Consider the following 18,492-nt stretch of genomic DNA (forward strand, 5'->3'; position numbering starts at 1 on the left):
CACTGATGCAAGTCAAAGGTTGCCTTCAGTTCCTATGAAACACACTCTATGTTTGCATACTCATAAAATTCTGGTAGAATCTTTCAAAGCCCAGAATGTTTACCTGTATTCCCAGCTCCTTAAAAATGAAGTCCTGAAATCTGATTCTATTCATTCACACCAATAGCCCATTAACATTTTTGGATTCAGTGGACAACTCAGGAAGAAAGTAGCCCAAATACCATTTATTTTGACTTAAAACTTGTCCTAATGCGATCTAGCAATTCTTAGCTGATAGTACTCCAGAGTTTATGTATAGATTATTTTCTTAAATCCTACTAAAGTTTTTATTCATAATAGTGATTAAACTATCTAGTCTAATGCTATCAAAAGTTATATTTGGTATAAATATCACATTAAGTTTCTATATAAGAATATTCATTCTGTGATATATGCAAAATTATTTAGAGTAGACAATAAACATGGAAGATTATCACTAGAAATCTGTTCAAGTAAATTTAATAGGTGACTATGAAACCTAGGATTATTGTCACTCAGAACTCAGACTGAAAAATGACAGAGTAATGTGCACGCATTATTAATTATTCATAAACATACCAGCTAACTTTATAGATCTCTGCTTTGTTCATTTCATTTTATTTTCCCAAACTTCCTCTATTCCAACCCATACCAATTCTGTTTTTGCTTTTCATAGTATGCTCCAACTTTCAGGAAACTGTGAACATTGATTTCTCCATAAACCTGGGATCTTTGGCCAGACCTTGACTTACTTTGAGCTTCCATTGCCTCATGTTTAAAAGAAATTTAGCACATAAAATATGTCTCCTTCTGAGTGCTGTTCAAGATTCTAAAGAAACAATGACTTGAAAATCTACTTGAACATTTATTTAGCGTAACTCAAAGATAGTTCTTTTTGATTATTAGATTTATCTTTTTATCAAACTGTGTCTCACATATCAACATATTGTTTTCTGGAATACATGGCCTAAAAAAGATTAGCACACGTCTATAACAAAATAGAAATAAAGGATCTCCATTTTTTCTTGACATTAAGGCTATGGTTCTCAGCTATGTAGTTGAAGTCATTGGAGAACATTAGGGTAAATACCCACACAAGCTGATCCAAAAATCTTTACACCAAGCATGATTGGTTTCCTTCTTATATACCATAAAGAAATTAATTCAATCAAAATGTACTCACTGGGATTCAGTGAGTTACTTTGGTTACTTTCCCCAAGTAATATTGGATGAGTCTCATGGAAGTTATTCAACATTTATATTTAGTAGTTCCTGAAAATATACAGTCACAAGTTAGATTTACATTTAATTTTTTTCATGTGCAAACCTACCATTGTATCTAAATTTTATTCTTTCCCTCTGCATTTTGCATATATCTACCAACTTTTGTGCTTTTCTTCTCCTATGAAGAGAGATACAGGGTCTCACATGATTTAAGAGATTAGATTTTTATAGATCTGGAGATATTCATTTATACAGTTTATATAAAAAGGAAAATATCTACAGACAAAACTTTAAAGCTTCTTTTAAAGTTTATTTATTTATTTTAAGGGAGAGAGAGAGTGAGAATAAGCAGGACAGGACAGAGAGAGACGGAGAGAGAGAATCCCAAGCAGGGATTGTGTATGCAATAATTGTATGATTTCCATCACCAATAGAGCTATATGATTGAAATCTTATGTTTATTGCTTAGTTTTACATATGGCAAGAACCAATATGAAGGCTAAGCTCGTGGCCACAGAAAGGGTGAGGAATTAGTCTCTGGAGACCATAGAGAGTTGTTTCTTGTGAAAAAAAAAATAGTTAACATTCTGCAAAAAGATCCAGACATTCAACAAGTTAATCTGTAGAAGCCAGATCCATAGATTGGTTTGTAGCATAATGGCTGGAGATGCCGAAAACCAAAATAGGTTGGGTGGCAGAATGTGGATCCATAGCTCAAGGTGGGGAAGCCACAGACTCCATAACCCTGGGGTCTGAAGCCTCTGGGCCCAGCATAAGTCATCCAGCAGGGACTGCAGAGTGTGGAGGTCCTTGGGCGGGAGCAGGACATCTGGCAGGGGCTGGACACCACGCAGGACGTCCGGCAGCTGGTGGGTTCACGGCAGGTCTCCTGACAGCTGCTGTAGAGAGAGGATCCCAGCTGGCAGGGGCTGGGAGAGCAGAGGTCAGTGCGGTAGACCAGGTTGCTGGGGTAGAAAGAACTTGGGTACCGCAGGTAACCCCCAAGGGAGCGGGAGGAGAAGCTTCCGGAGCAGCAGCTGAAGCCCATGTTCATAGGAGATGTGAGTTCAGCTGAGAAAACACAGAGAATCCTGAATTCACACTGAGAATATTCTGAGGTCTATTCTACCTCCCGGACGGTGGCATTTATATACTCTCAGCTGCAGGTGTCGAAAGTGACAAGGGCATCATCCCTATGTTTGTACTCCTTCATTTGCATAGTATTAACTCAATCATCTTCTCTGTAATTGCAGCTGCGTAGTTTCGCACCTACTGCATTTATGAGGACTATAATAAATTTTGTTATAACACAAAGCCAATGAACTATTCTTATGTCAGAAATGTTATGACCGTTTTGCATTAATGGCCATGTCATCTTGGCCGAGAATGCCCCTCCTTTTCTTCCTGGTATATGCTGTACCTGTATCTGATTCTGGTTTGGCTGGGGTATGAGTTCCTTCTAAGGGTGGAGATTAAAATGACATCACCTTTCTCTCTTTTCTTTCTTTCTTTCTTTCTTTCTTTCTTTCTTTCTTTCTTTCATTTGGTTATAGGCATAGCTTTGACCTTGCCAAAAAACCTTCTAAAAATCGAAAAACTACTTGTTTTAATTCATTCATTTTTATCCAAAATTTATTTTCCAAGTATTAAATATTAATGCAGAGTATCTCATACTGGATGAAGGCCTAACAATGTTACAAGTTGAATGGAGAAAGGCTTGGAACAGAAAGGATCCAGGACAAGTATTTGGAAGCAAGATAAAAGAACAGTACATCAGAACAGAGTTACAGATGGAGACCAATTTGAGCCCATGAGAAGAGAATCAGAGTATTTATCAGTTGAGGTGAGGGGAAAAAGTAAATGCTCAATCTCATGAACTGTAAGATCATGACCTGAACCAAAATCAAGAATCAGATGCTTATAAAGTAGTGAAAAATGCTAGAACATAGCTAGAACATCTCCAAATGTTGCCAATTTGAAATATATATATATATATATATATATATATATATATATACACAGATAACCTGTCTTAGTCCATCCCAGCTACTATACAGAATATCACAGACTGAGTCACTTATACACAACAAACATTTATTTCTTACAGTTCTGGAAGCAGGGACATCCAAGATCAAGGCATCATCACATTAGGTGTCTGATGAGATCCACTTCCTAGATGCGCATCTTTTCACCCAACCTCAACGGCAGAGTGCCATCTGGGATCTCTTCTTCAAAGGGCTAATCCCATGTACCAAATGCACTTCAGGTATCATATTGGCACAATGTACACCTCCACGCTAGTTTTTTTTTTCCTAAAGTAGAATTATTTATCCACATTTAAAATTACTGGGATATTTTATATTAAAATGCTGGCTCTGAGTTGGGGAACTAATGGCTTCCAAATAGGTATTTGATTCCCATGTCTGTTTTCTACCTAATTTTTTTTCCTATCTGTGGTTTGTGGAACCAACAGATTCCCATCATATACTTTAGATCCTACTTTTGCCACCCATCTAATTATTTTATGGGAGTTGCTTTTCATCCTGTTACTAACCATCTGGAAGGTTCAACTCTAATTAATCATCTTAACAAGTAGCCAGGAGCTTAAAAACCATGACTTGGGATATTAAGATTTATGCCATCAGATGATGTGTTGTCTATGGGTTATCTAGAAGGTATTTTTATTATATTTGCCCAATGTTGGCTAGGGGTCATTTGTATCCCAGTAAATATGTCCACTGGGAAGCCATACCGTAACCAAAAAAACATAATGGTTTTCAAAAAAGGAGAAGAATGTAGCTCATATCTGGATTTCAGACTTTTTCCTCCTCAATAACAAACAACATCTAGTACATATTTTTTGTTTGCCAGTCTGCCGCTTAGATATTCTCTTGAATTTTTCGTTGTCTGAAATTATCTTCAGTTTTGAAGCACACATTGATTGAGCATAGCATTCTAGGATGACATCTGTGTTCTTTCAGAATTTTGAATATTTCATTCAATTATCTTTGTAAATAATTCATATTTTAGTCCCATCATCACTTTTTTTTTCCTTTTTAGAAGGAAATTAGCTTTCTTTCTCAGGTTTCCTAGAAACATTCCTGTCACTGGTGTTCATGAGTTTTACTAGTGTGTAGATGTATTTTCTCGATTTTTATCTAACTTTTAGTTGGCACTGTTTATTGACTTTGTTTAGGAAAAATTTTAGTGGTTTCTCCCCAACATATTATCTCCCCAATTCTCTCTCTTACCTGTTTTAGGACTCCAAAGACAAGTATGTTCAATCTTTTCGCTATGGTCCATATTTGCATAAATTCTTTTCACCTCTCTTTCTCTCCACGCGTTAGTTTAGATAAACGGTTCCTCAAACAAGAGCAGTTGTGCCTTCTATCCTCCAAGGAATACTGGGCAATATCTGGAGAGACAATTTTGGTTGTCATGACTAGCGAAGTCTCTGATCCTCCTACTTAAAACACCTCAATTGTATTCATTTCCTCCTACTTAAAACACCTGAATTTTAAAAATAGTCTTTTCGTAGATCGATTTGAGGGTCTAAGGAAATAATGAGTAGGATATTCTTTGAACCCTGATTATGACACTAGATAAGGATAATGTCTTTTTGTAACTTGTTTTTATTCCTTGGGACCTGCTGCTATTTTAGTCTCACAGGGGCTTCTTTAGCTATTTAGCCTGTGAAAGCTGAGAATGTTACCCAAAGAGTAAACATATAGTGTCCCCAACTTTATAGTGACATCCAAATGAAATAGTCAAGTCTGTTGCCATAAAAAGTTTTTTTTTCACCTATATTTAGTTTGGGCTTGACTAAAGCACTAATAGGGCATCAGACACATTTTCCCCACCAAGAATATCTTTCCATACATATAGAAAAGTGGAATGACATTGGACCCTCATCATCAGATGCATGAATCTGGCCATTTTAAAATAAGATTTGGGTAAGCTCATTAGAATTTAAGACTCTTACATCTTTTTAAACTGGCTTTTAGTTTTTCTTTCATTTATCATACTAACCACGTAAACCTAAATGTTATTATTGTTAATGAAGTTCCTGATGAATCTGTCAACTACATAGTCACATTCTCTCTGTACACATAGATAAAATCCATTTTTTTGAAAGACACAAAATATACCCTAAGTCTCAGAACTTTATTCATAAGACCTAAAACTGTAAAATATATTGGGCCACCTGGGTGGCTCAGTTGATTAAGCATCTGATTCCTGGTTTTGCCTCGGGTCATTATAGTGCAGAGTCTGCTTAGGATTCTCTCTTTCCCTCTCTGTACCCTTCCCCTGCTTGAGTACACTCTCTTGCTCTCTCTCTCTCTCTCTCTCTCTCTCTCTCTCAAAACAAATAAACTTAAAACAAAACTATAAAATATGGATGTCCAGTAACTATAGTTTGAATGAGAAAAATATCCATAGTCAGAAGAAATTAGATCAAATCCAGACTTCCAAAATTTACTCTGAGGTGCAAATTGAGCTCTTATTAAAACAGCCACATCAAACTTAACACAAACTCTGGTCAATAATGTATAAATAATAACATACAAATATTTCAATGCCAGAATGCATTAGTTTATTGGGTTATACTTATTTTACTTTTTATCCATTTGGAAACAAATTTTCATGAATTCAATCTGTAATGCTGACATTATGCTCATTTTGGAATTAAGTCATTAAATTAAAAGGGTGCAGGAATCAGTCTGTTAGACTATGATTGATGGAAAAAGATTGGGTATGGAATTGGCGATCAAAGACTAAGATAGTTGCCACTGGAAATAATGAGCATGATGGAACTACATTTTGATGATTTTGCATAAATGTACTAGATCTCAACAAGTTGATTAGTAGAAGTCAAATAGATAGATAGGTTGAAAATGAGATGGCTGGAGGCTACTAGAAGCAAAATGTAGTGGCAGAAACTGGGTCTATAGCTCAGGAAGGAGAAATCATGGACTCCATAACCTAAGGGTCTGAAACCACTGGATCCATAGTCCAGTGAATGGCTGCTCCTAAATCCATAACCCAGAAAGAAGTCATTGCTGGACCCAAAGTCCATAGATATGGGATAAGTTGACTGGCAGGAACTGCAGAGCGGAGCAGGATGTCTGGCAGGGGCTGGACTCCATGCAGGATGTCTGGCAGCTGTTGGGCTCACAGCAGGTGTCCTGACAGCTACTGCAGAGAGAAGAGCACTGCCTATATTCTGGGAGAGCAGAGGTCAGTGCTGTAGACCAGATCATTGGAGTAGGAAGAGCCACAGGAGGAACCTGGGTAGCTCAGGTAGGCCCCAAGGGAGGGGGAGGAGAAGTTTCCAGAGCAGCAGTTGTGACTCATGTTGAGAGTTGAGAAAATTCTGAGGTTTAAGGTGATCTTGTGCACTGGGTATTTTATACTTATCAATTGGCATGGCAGAGTCAGAGTATAGGTACAATCTTCTTATATCATCTGTATACCCTCTTCTGCATTTGTGTAAATCATCAATCTTCTCTGTCATTGCACTTGACTAGACTCGTACCTATTGTACTTGTGGGTGCTATAACTTGTGATTATAACACAAAGCCAATAATCATTCCTATCTTAGAAATTCCAGAACTATTTTTCAGCGATCCTCAACCTGTTACAGCCAGGAAAGTTCCTTCTCTCCCTGGCTATGACTGCATGTATATCTATTCTTGCTTCGCTCCGGGATTTTTGCTGTCACTTTTCTACTGTGCCAAGTGATAAGTGACATAGATTTATTTTTTATAAGGATGCTTCTAATGATTGATTCTACTTGTCACCACTGATTTACATTCTCCAAATTTATTCTCCATCTATCACATACTCCATCTATCACATATTATTATACAGAACTTCTTACATCCAATGGAGGGAAGAAAAATAACACATAATGAGAAGTGGCTAGAAATAGGAAGGAGCCAGGCAAACATTTAAAGGCAAAGGGACTCAAAAAGACTGACTCGAGACGGTGTCACAAGAAGAGATTGACTCAGGCCATTAGAAGAGGGAGCAGGAGTGATGGTGACAATGTGGGAATCTGGGAAAAAGGAAAAGACAGGGATTTTAGGTACCTCTTCTACCTACTTTTAGTCTATGGAGATCTTTTCATCTAAATGCCATTTAAAACAAATAATATCTAATGTATTTTCACATTCAGTAAAACCTTGGGTTGTGAGTAACTTGTTCTGTGAACGTTCCACAAGATGAGCAAACATTTGTACTAAATTGTAACTTGATAAATAAGCGATGTCTTGCAATATAAGTAGTATGTGATGCCGGATGTCACATGATCACAACTGAGCCAATGGTTCTCTCTCCTCTCTTTCTCTCTCTCTCTCTCACTGCAAGATTGTGGGTGATCATCAATGCAATGTCACATTTCTGTGAAATCTTCAAAAGGAGGCAAAAGCAAGTGTCATTGGATAGGTTCCTTGTTAAATTTGCACAAAAAGAAAAAGATTCCATTGAGCCAATAGATAGCAGTGATTCCATTAGTGACAGCGAAAGTCATCCTACACAGCAACCTTCCTTTCTCTCATCTCCCTCGCACCAGCCATGAAGGTTTTTAAAGTTAAGTATAGGTTAATTTGTTTATTTTTCTTTATAATTTGTATTTTCTTTATTATTTTGTATTCTATTACAGTATGATAATCATTTTTATATGAATATTTTTGGGTTGTGGAACGAATCACATGAGTTTCCACTGTTTCTTATGAGAAAATTTGCTTTGATACACAAGTGCTTTGGAATACAAGCATGTTTCTGGAATGAATTATACTCACAAACCAAGGTTTTACTGTGTTTTCATTTGCATCATCCAAATTTTAAAAGAACCTGGGGTTCACCTCCTAGAACAACTTTTTCTTTTGAATAGTAAAATAACTGAGCATTAATTTCCAATGGGTTCACTATGTCAGATAAATTTGCACTGTAATAAATACTAAGAGAGATTGTCGGGGCTGAAGGAAAATCAACTTAGGTGGAAACAACAAATTTCAAAAAAAATAGAGAAACAACTTGGTAGTTGTATTCTTCAGGAAGCAGGCACTGAGACAGGGATAGAAGAACAAAACATTTATAAAAGAGTAGCACCTGTGAATGAACAAAGCCATTCTACCACCTCTTTCAGTCACTGACTGCCAAGAGAAAAACTTGACCTTGGCTAAAAGGGGAGGCAGAGCCCAAAGAAGCCAACAGAGAAAGCCTGTCAGCTGGCTTCCCTTGTCAAAGCCAGAGAGCTATTCCTCTTGTGCAGCAATGTGATGTGAGCTCCAGTGCCGATCTGTACCCATCACAGTCTGCTGGTGGCACCTTCAGGGTCAACGTGTCGGGAGAGAGATTCTCCATGGCTCTGGTAGGCCTCTATTCCTAAGGGGAATAATAAAAGGGCAAGGCCGTGGCATGAAACACAGTCCCTGTCACTGCATTTGATCTTGTGGCTCCAGCTGGTGCTTACCATCGCCCTCGTTCACCATCCATGAAACATTTGCCTCGCCCTCCATTACCGTCTCTGGTGGTCATGGTGGATTTCTCGGATGGTGTTACCCAAGACTTATTCTTGAGAAGTATGAATACTGATAACTCTACCTTTTTCTTGCGAGAATCACTGCATTTGACAAATCATGTCCACAGTTGGGAGGTTCTAAGAGCCATCCAAGTAGATTCACTGAGCTGCACACGTATCCCCCCTTCCCTCACTGTGTAACAGTAACATTAGCACTTTCTACTGATCAGGGTCATCTACCCAGGGATAGATGGATGACAACTCTTTTTTATTTTATTTATTTATTTATTTATTTATTTATTTATTCATTTGCCTGTCTGTTCCTGACAATAAGGAGCCCAAAGAGCTCAGGCAGCAGCCATAGCTACGGTTCAGTGAGACGCCTGTTGTGTTCCTTAAGAAGTCTGCCTTTGAGAACTGGGTCTCCATCCTTGAAAATTCCAGCTGTAGAAATAGGAAGCACAAAGTTTTTAAATGAGTCACTGAAAGTAATAGTAGGTGGATACTTGGAGCTCAGTCTTTTGAAGGCATTGCCTCCATGCTCAGTTTTGCAGTCAGTACGCTAATCCAACGCAGTATTAGGCAGGTAGCTTCAGGCTGCTGTGGTTTTTGCTAAAACCTGTGGATCTCGACATACACTGTCCCTACTGTAAAGTGGATTTCCTGATTGGTCGCTACAGTGGGAGCAGTCCCATGCTGGTAGATGGAGCTATTCATTAACTCCTGAATAATGGTGCTGCTGTGGTAAGCATAAAAAGCAAACTCATACTCTGAATGCATATCTACATGTTTGAGAATGAACACTGATCTTTCCAGGGCAGAAGAGGACCACATTCAACTTGCAACCAAGCTGCCAGTTGGTCTCCTTGAGCACTAATGTCATGGTGAGAGTTTAGCATTAGCCTCCGTTACTGAGATTGGACAGTCACAGGTGGCATAATTGTATCAGCTTTGTAAGTAGATTCTGCTTGTGTTACTGTACCCATTCATAGCCTCTGGGTCATTTTGTGCACTTGTTCATCTTGCCAGCATTGTAGGGACTGCTGATGGAGGTAGGCTCACGTCAACCGGCGGAGTCATTTTGTCTACTTGATTGTTTCTTCCATGGTTGATGCATTCCGGTGGGCACTAAGAAGAAATACACACTGTGTGTCCACCTGCGTGTGTCTATCCACATGCCTCTACACCAGATTCCTTTGTATCAGCATTCTAATATTCTCCTTTCCAGGTCCCTAATTAGCTGACCAGGTCAATTGCCACCGTCCAGGAATTTAGATGTATCAGATCTATTTTTTTCCTTTTGTCAGCCAACACCAAGGTCCTGCATCCTTTGGAGGAAATATGCTCTATACTGCTCTTGAGATTATTATTCATATAAAGTTTAGGTATGCATAAAAAAGGATTACAGAAAGGATGTGTCTTTAAAAATTTTTTATCTTTTATTTTATATTTGAGAGAGAGAGAGAGAGAGAGAGAGAGAGAGAACATGAGCAAGGGAGGGGCAGAGAGACAGAGACAGAACCTGAAGCAGGCTCCAGGCTCCGAACTGTCAGCACAGAGCCCGACTCGGGGCTCGAACTCACGAGCAGTGAGATCATGACTTGAGCCGAAGTCAGACGCCCAACTGACTGAGCAACCCAGGTGCCCCAGAAAAAAAGTTTTAAAGAAATAAATGTCTAAAGCCCCAAATAAATTAGCTCAAATTCATCAATCTATTTTTAGGTTTACAAAGTTTGCTCCCATAGACATGGTAAAAATTGACTTATTAAATACCCCCCCAAAAAGCAAAAACAAACAAACAAAAAAAAAAAAAAAAAACAAACCAAAAAACCAAAAAAAACAAAAAACTCAAACACCTTACCCAGTTAAAACTAACAATAAAATTAGCATAATATTTGGAAGGCAGAATGAATGAGTTTATTACATTATGTTCATTTGGGTTTTCATCTCTTGTGAATAAAATGCATGAACAAGAAGGGTGCCTGGGTGGCTCAGTTAGTTAAGCAGCTGACTTCTGCTCAGGTCATGATCTCGCGGTTCATGAGTTCGAGCTCCATGTCGGGCTCTGTGCTGACACCTCAGAGCCTGGAGCCTGTTTCGGATTCTGTGTCTGCCTCTTTCTGTCTCTCCCCACTCGTTCTCTCTCTCTCTCTCTCTCGCCCTCTTTCTCTCACAAATAAATAAAACATTTAAAAATTATTTTAAAAATAAATAAAAAATAAATACATGAATAAGAATCCCACTATTTCATTAACGATAATTCATGTTTATTAACATAAATTCCATTAATTGATCTCACCATTTATTTAATTCCACCAATTCTATCAACTAATCCAATAAAATTAATCATTAAGTTCAGTATATGTTAGAGACAGGTTTTTTGGTCAGTGCTTTGTGGCTGGAGAAAAGGTGACTGAAGACTTTTTCCTGAAGATCATGAAGATGATAGGTTCCCTGTTTAGAGATTCGACACACTCCTCAAAATGTCTGCACTCTTAACAAGTGGATGTATAGAATCCAGATCCACAGGTTGGTCTGTAACATGATGACTGACAGCTCCTGGAGGAGAAGTAGGTTGGGCGGCAGAAACTGGATCCATAGCTCAGGGAAGGCAAACCACAGACTCCATAACCCAGGGGTCTGAAGCCACTGGATCCACAGCCCAGAGAGTAGCAGCTTCTGGATCCACGGCCCAGGGAATGGCAGCTTCTGGATCCACAGTCCACAGACCCAGGGTAAGCAGTCCAGCAGGGACTGCAGAACGTGGAGGTCCTCGGGAGGGAGCAGGACGTCTGGCAGGGGCTGGACACCACGCAGGAAGTCCGGCAGCTGGTGGGCTCACAGCAGGTCTCCTGACAGCCGCTGTAGAGGGAGGAGCCCAGCTGGCAGGTGCTGGGAGAGCAGAGGTCAGTGCGGTAGACCAGGTTGCTGGGGTAGGAAGAGCCACAGGAGAAGCTTGGGTAGCGCAGGTAGCCCCCAAGGGAGCGGGAAGAGAAGTTTCCAGAGCAGCAGCTGTAGGGCATGTTGGCAGGAGATGTGAGTTCAGCTGAGTTACAGTGAGAAGGTTCTGAGTTTAAATGTCGCCTCCTAGACTGGGGCATTTATATACTGTCAACCATGGGTGTGGCATTTTTTACAGTCACCTTTCCCACACTTGGAATCTCTCATTTTCCTATATGTACATCAGTGATATTTTCTCTAATTGCAGATGATTCCTTCCGTCTCATATTTGTGGGAGAATTCATCGTGATGTAGCACCAAGCCAACGAACCATCCCAATGTCAGAAATGCTATGACTGTATGTCATTAATGCCAACTAATCACGACCAGGAAACCCCCTACTCTTCTCCTTGGCTGAGACTCGTTGTGCCTTTTGCCTGTACATTGGCTGGGGAATGCTTAGCTCTAAAGGCAGGGATTGAGATGAACCTCAGTGGAATAGAGGCACCTTATTTGTCACCAATGATTTTCTTTCTATAAATGTATTTCATTGCCTAAAATTAATTCTTATACATTACATTACCTTATATATATACCTCTCAAATCCATTGGAAAGGGGAAAATAGATACGATAAATTGATTGAGAAATATGATGGGTCACAGAGAGAAATCGGGACAAGTGTTTAAAGGCAAAATGACTAAGCAAGATTAATTTGGGACAAAAATCTCAGTGGAGACCAATTTGTACACGTGTGAAGAAACTCAGAGTCAAATACTCTTGAGGTGAAGGAAGGTAACTAGTGACACTATGGGTCTTTCCATCTGTGTGTAATTTCAATAAAAACAAGTTCTGTATTAATATAGTTTATGGCTTTTCATATACACATTGTCCCTTTTGTCACCTGTAGTTACAATGTGTCCAGTAATCCTGCTCTCCTAGGAGAGTCTTATTACACAATACTTTCTGGTCATTTTTATCTTTAGGTTCTTATCTTACGATTATCTCCTTCATTGTAAAAACATTTTTCCCTACTTTAGTTTTCTTTAAGATTATTTTTCCATTGTAAAATATCCAAATATTTTCTTTTATAGAGTTCTCCACATCAGGCAAAACTTAACTAAAATGAATCTTGAAGCATTTTCTCTGGTTGGAAAGACAATGACCTCAGAGGGGAACTTGTAATTGCAGGAGGCAATAAAAAAGATTGAAATGTAAGTGAATTGTCTAAATACTCACTGTGCGTAACACTAATAAAGTGGTTTGTGGTTCTTAATATATAGGTAGAAGTAAACAGTAATTAAGAATGATCATTAAAATCTCTTGAAAACTTACAATTTTTGAAATTATAAAAAAATAACTTAAAGGATAAAATTCTAACTTTAACCATTTTATTACCTCTCCCAAAAGTGAGAAAAGTGTGAAAATTTATTATTACACGTAGAAAATGTGTAAGCAGAAATTTCAAATTATCAATAATTAAGTTAACTATAATAGACTAAATAATCTGTAGAAAAGACTAAGACTATCAGACTGGACTAAAAACCAAAACTATTGTCTACTTAAAATAGAGTTTCTTCAATATAAGGAAACAGAGAAGTGAAAAAGTAAAAAGAATCATCAGGAAAAAGAAACAAAAAATGCTATCTCTGTTTTACTAACCCCAAAGTTTGCTGTATGACAAGACATGAAGATTATTAGATGTAATACAAGATATTTCTTCACAATCATTCTGTCAGCCTTTCAGGATGATATCCATGACTTTGTAATTCATTTAGAGGATACCCTAAAGCCACACCATCCAACAGACCAGCTACTATCCACATATATCAAGTTCAATTAACATCAATTAAAATTAAATTAAATTAAAAGTTTCATTCTCCAGTCATATTAGCCACGTCTCAAGAGCACAATAGATACACGTGGCTGATGGAAGCCATATATTGGAAAATGCAGATAAAAATATTTTCAACAACACAGGAGGTTCTACTGGACACAGCTGCCTTAGAGTTCACAGCATGCTTTGTTGACTTGCTAATATAAATGAACACTTTTACTATTTCCTGCCCAATGCAAGAATGTCAGAAATCCTTTTTTTTATTTTTTTTAGTGTTTATTTATTTTTTGAGAGACAGAGAGACAGAGCACGAGCGGGGGAGGGGCAGAGAGAGAGGGAGACACAGAATCGGAAGCAGGGTCCAGTTTCTGAGTTGTCAGCACAGAGCCCGACGTGGGGCTCGAACCCACACACCACGAGATCATGACCTGAGCTGAAGTCAGATGCTCAACCGACTGGGCCACCCAGGCGCCCCAAGAATGTCAGAAATCTTAGGGTCAGTTATCTTTACCCCAATTCATGCACTATTATTTTTAATGACAGCTTCTCTTTTTTTTAAATTTATTTGTTTATTTTGAGAGACAGAGAGAAAGAACGAGAAAGGAAGGAGCAGAGAGAGGGAGAGAAAGAATCTCAAGCAGTTTCCAAGCTGTCAGTGCACAGCCCAGTGTGGGGCTGGATCCCACGAGCCATCATGACCTGAGCCGAGATCAAGAGTTGGATGCTTAACCAACTGAGGCACACAGGCATCCCAATTCATGTATTATTCTGTTAGGATATTCATTATTATAATTTCAGTTATGCTTATGTATATTGATAGGTATTTGCCTCCTTGTTTTTACGACCCAAATTTGCTTACATCTACCCAATATATATCTTTTGTTTACTCTTCATTTCTTTTTAGATCTTTTTTGTATGTTCTGGGGTTATTTTGCTTCTGACTATATATAACTTTTATTACATATTTTAGTGCTGGAAAGGTAGTGACAGATTCTTTATGTTTTTGATTGTCTGAAAATTCTACATTTCTCCTTTAGTTTTGAAACAAATACTCACTAGTCAAGTATTCTAGCTTTAAAGTGTTCTTTCTTCAGAAATTTGAGGATATTTAATTATTTTCCTGCTTTCCTTTTTCCATCTGTTTAGAATTCAGCTGTCAATCTTACTGTGGCTTTTTTGAAGGTAACTTGCATTTTCTTTCCCTGTTGGTGATTTTAAAGTTTTCTCTTCCTTTTTGTTCATCAGTTTTGACTCTGATGCATTCTCTTTATTTGTTAGTTTGAATATGTTCTCCAGAACAATCTCCAATTGTCTCTCCAGCTGTGTCTAATTTCTTCTTAATCCATTCAACAATTCTACATTTAACTTACTGCACTTTTCAATTTTAGAATTTTTAGTTGGTTATTTTAATATGTTTCTCTCTCTCCTAAAATCTTAAATTTCTCTTTTTATTTCCTAAAGTGACTTCTACTACATGATACATATTTTGGATTTAATCATTTCTTAACTTCTTAAAGCCTGGTGAATTTCCCAAGGGTATCAGATAATCTCTATCTACATCATCTATCTTTATCATCTATATATTCATCCGTATCTATATAAAAGTATATCTATAATTATATCTATACCTATAAAGTTATACCTGCATTTACATTTATATCTATATCTGTCTGTGTAAAGAAATTATTGAAGGTCATCTCTATACCATACTAATCTAATCAAGCATTGAAATAATTTGGAACTGAGCTTTAGTTCATAGGAAGGGGTCAATATTTGAAGCTTACCCTAGTCTTAAGGTTTTGTTCAGAGTCTCAGACAATTTTTGTCAAAATCATTAGAAGTTTGCAACCTTCAGTTTTGGTTACCTGAGCTCATGAGTTGCATCAGCCTCTCATTTGGATTCAGCAATATTCCAAATCTAAAAATAGTCACAAATTCTGAGACTTTGTTGTTGTGGTGGATGAAACCTCCCTGATGTTTTGTCCCTGGTAATTTCTGAACATGTCACATATATTTTCTTTATCTAGATTTTTCTAGGCAAAAGATATTAATTCTGAATATATACTTTTTTCATTTCTAAGTATACCAATTTTTATCTTAGTCCCCCTTAGGAATAAATTTAAAATTCATAATTAATCCTTGGATACAATATTTAGCTTTTAAAATATGAAAGAATGATTAGAATTATGAGAAATAAAAGTAAGCGTCTGAGCACTAAACTATTTTAATGGTTTGAATGGAAGGGGGTAGAAACAAGAATTATTGTGGTTTAAAATGTAATACCTTTAAAAAAAACAAATAAAATGTAATACCTCTAAATGACGGAGTGACAGTTACTCATCAACTATCTTTTTTTCAAAATTTTTAATGTTTATTTATTTTTGAGAGAGAGAGAGACACAGAGTATGAGCGGGGGGAGGGGCAGAGAGAGAGGGAGACAGAATCCGAAGCAGGTTCCAAGCTCTGAGCTGTCAGCATAGGGCCTGACGCAGGGCTCAAACCCATGAACTGTGAGATCATGACCTGAGATAAAGTTGGATGCTTAACCAACTGAGCCACCCAAGTGCTCCATTCATCAACTATTTGTAACCATGTATTCCATTGACACACCTTATAAATATCTCCTTCAACTGTAAGTTAACTGAATTTTCAATAATTTCTTTTCTTTAAAAAAATTTTTTTAATGTTTATTTATTTTTGAGAGAGAGACAGAGAGACAGTGCCTAAGCAGGGGAGGGGCAGAGAGAGAGGGAGACACAGAATCTGAAGCAGGTTCCAGGCTCTGAACTGTTAGCACACAGCCCGAGTCGGGAGTAGGTTCCTTATCAAAATCTATCTATCTTTGCATTTTGATATTCCTGGAAATACTTTGCCTAAAAAAACAGAGAATGATATCATGAAAATGAAAGATAATATTTGCCCATGTTTTTGTGTGTTTAAATACGCATTAAATCACCATTCCTGACAGTATCAAATGCTTATTATCTTTTAGTTTGAAACATGAGTCAAAACCAAGGTGGAAATCATCCTTAGGAATTTAGATTCTTCACTCTAATGTTAAGGCATCACTCATTACACATACATAGAGAAGATCATATTGAGAACTCATCAGTGACATTACAGGTGCTTATCACGTTTACCAAGAAAGTTTAGAGTGACTTCAAGCCAAACTACCTAAAATTAATACATAGTCATTTTCATTTGTGTTCAATTCCATTTCTCTCTCATGTGCAAGCCTCACCATATAAATCTAAACATTATTTTTGTTCTCTGCATTCCTTATATAACTATCAGCTAGTCTGCTACCTTACCACTTCTTGTGAGGGAATCAATCCCATTCCTGAATCTGAGATTTCCATTTGCAAAATAGTCTTCCACTACCTGTAGTTTGAGTAAGAAAAATGTCTGAGGTCCCTCAAAATTAGTTCAAGTCCCCAATTTCTCAAGATTTCCAATCTATTTCCAGGTGCAGATAAATACTTTCATAATATCTTCTTTATCTATCACAGTAAAAAAACTTAGCCAATAAACAACTAACAACAATAAACACAGCTGGATATCAGAAGCAGTAAGTTTATTAGATTATAGTCATTTGGTTTTTCATACAATTTTGGAAGAAAATCCAATAACATGAATCTTATCTGCAATGCAGACTTTAGACCTTCTGTTCAGGGAGTATATTCATTGGAGAATTTTTCAAATAAAATCTGTCAGCCAGTATTTGGGGGCAGACACTAGGTGAGAATTTGATAATCAAAGAATAAGAAGCTAATTCTTCTTGCAAGTGATGAAGAGAATAAAGGTTATGAGTAGAGGTATTGGTGAGATGAACAATAAGGTTAGAAATTTAGTAAAGTGATCAGTAGAAGCCAGATCTACACATTGGTTTGTAGCAAGAAGACTGGTAGGCCCTAGAAGTCAAGAAAGATGGGTGACAGAACTGAGATCCATAGCTCATGGAAGGGAAACCTTGGACTCTGCAAGCCATGGGTCGGAAGCCACTGGATCCACAGCCCAGAGAATAGCAGCTTCTGGACCCAAAGCTGGCAGACCCAGAATAAGTTGTCTGGCAGGGACTGCAAAACGTGGAGGTCCTCGGGAGGGAGTAGGACGTCTGGCAGGGGCTGGACACCATGCAGGACGTCTGGCAGCTGGTGGGCTCACAGCAGGTCTCCTGACAGCCGCTGTAGAGGGAGGAGCCCAGCTGGCAGGTGCTGGGAGAGCAGAGGTCAGTACGGTAGACCAGGTTGCTGGGGGAAGAAGAGCCACAGGAGGAGCTTGGGTAGCACAGGTAGCCCCCAAGGGACTGGGAGGCGACGTTTCCAGAACAGCAGCTGTAGGACATGTTGGCAGGAGATGGGAGTTCAGCTGAGTGACAGAAGATTCTGTGCTTGAATATTGCTTCTCAAGTAAGGCATTTATATACTCTCAGCAATGGGTGTGGCACTTTACAGTGCCATCTTTTCCAGATTTGGAGTCCCTCATTTGCATACATGTAACTCAGTAATCCTCTTTGTAATTGGAGTTAACTAATTCTCTTCATCTTATATTTATGGGTGCACTCATTTTATAGCTCTATGTCAAAGAATTACATCCATGTTACAAATGCTATGACGATATGTAATTAATGTGTACTCCGTCATGGCCAAGGAAGCCCCTCTTATTTTTCTGGTCATGACTAGTTGTACATGTGCTCCGATTTGGCCGAGGAATGCTTTCTTCCTAAGGTGGGGATTTCGAGGCAGTCACCTCCACTTTGTGTCAGTGTCTGAGAAGCAGAAATCTGGTCTTGATGAGGAACCTTCTAAAGATTGCCCCTACATCAAGCCATTTATTTACTCTCTCTAATATAATCTTGCATTCAGTACCTACTATTAACAATGCTTACTATGTCCAGTCTAGAGGGCTGTTATAACAGGAAGCCAAAGAGATTGAAAGAGAAGTTAGAAA

The 18,492-nt window shown here is 38.1% G+C and overlaps 3 protein-coding genes across 3 annotated transcripts; all 3 read right to left on the bottom strand.

The window, feature by feature from the left end:
- Nucleotides 1–1,849: 1,849 nt before the first annotated feature.
- LOC123379822 (keratin-associated protein 13-2-like) lies at nucleotides 1,850–2,311 on the bottom strand. Its single transcript, XM_045036454.1, has one exon. The coding sequence runs from the start codon at nucleotides 2,294–2,296 to the stop codon at nucleotides 1,850–1,852; it is 447 nt and encodes a 148-aa protein (XP_044892389.1). The 5' UTR covers nucleotides 2,297–2,311.
- An 8,951-nt stretch (nucleotides 2,312–11,262) lies between these two features.
- On the bottom strand, nucleotides 11,263–11,805 carry LOC101082256 (keratin-associated protein 13-1-like). Its single transcript, XM_003991507.6, has one exon. The coding sequence runs from the start codon at nucleotides 11,788–11,790 to the stop codon at nucleotides 11,263–11,265; it is 528 nt and encodes a 175-aa protein (XP_003991556.4). The 5' UTR covers nucleotides 11,791–11,805.
- Nucleotides 11,806–17,099: 5,294 nt separating this feature from the next.
- Nucleotides 17,100–17,914, bottom strand: LOC101082509 (keratin-associated protein 13-1-like). Its single transcript, XM_003991508.6, has one exon. It carries the CDS (start codon nucleotides 17,885–17,887, stop codon nucleotides 17,402–17,404), a length of 486 nt encoding a protein of 161 aa, XP_003991557.3. The 5' UTR covers nucleotides 17,888–17,914; the 3' UTR covers nucleotides 17,100–17,401.
- Nucleotides 17,915–18,492: the final 578 nt, after the last annotated feature.

This window comes from Felis catus, chromosome C2 (genome assembly GCF_018350175.1).
Source record: "Felis catus isolate Fca126 chromosome C2, F.catus_Fca126_mat1.0, whole genome shotgun sequence".
NCBI lineage: Eukaryota > Metazoa > Chordata > Mammalia > Carnivora > Felidae > Felis > Felis catus.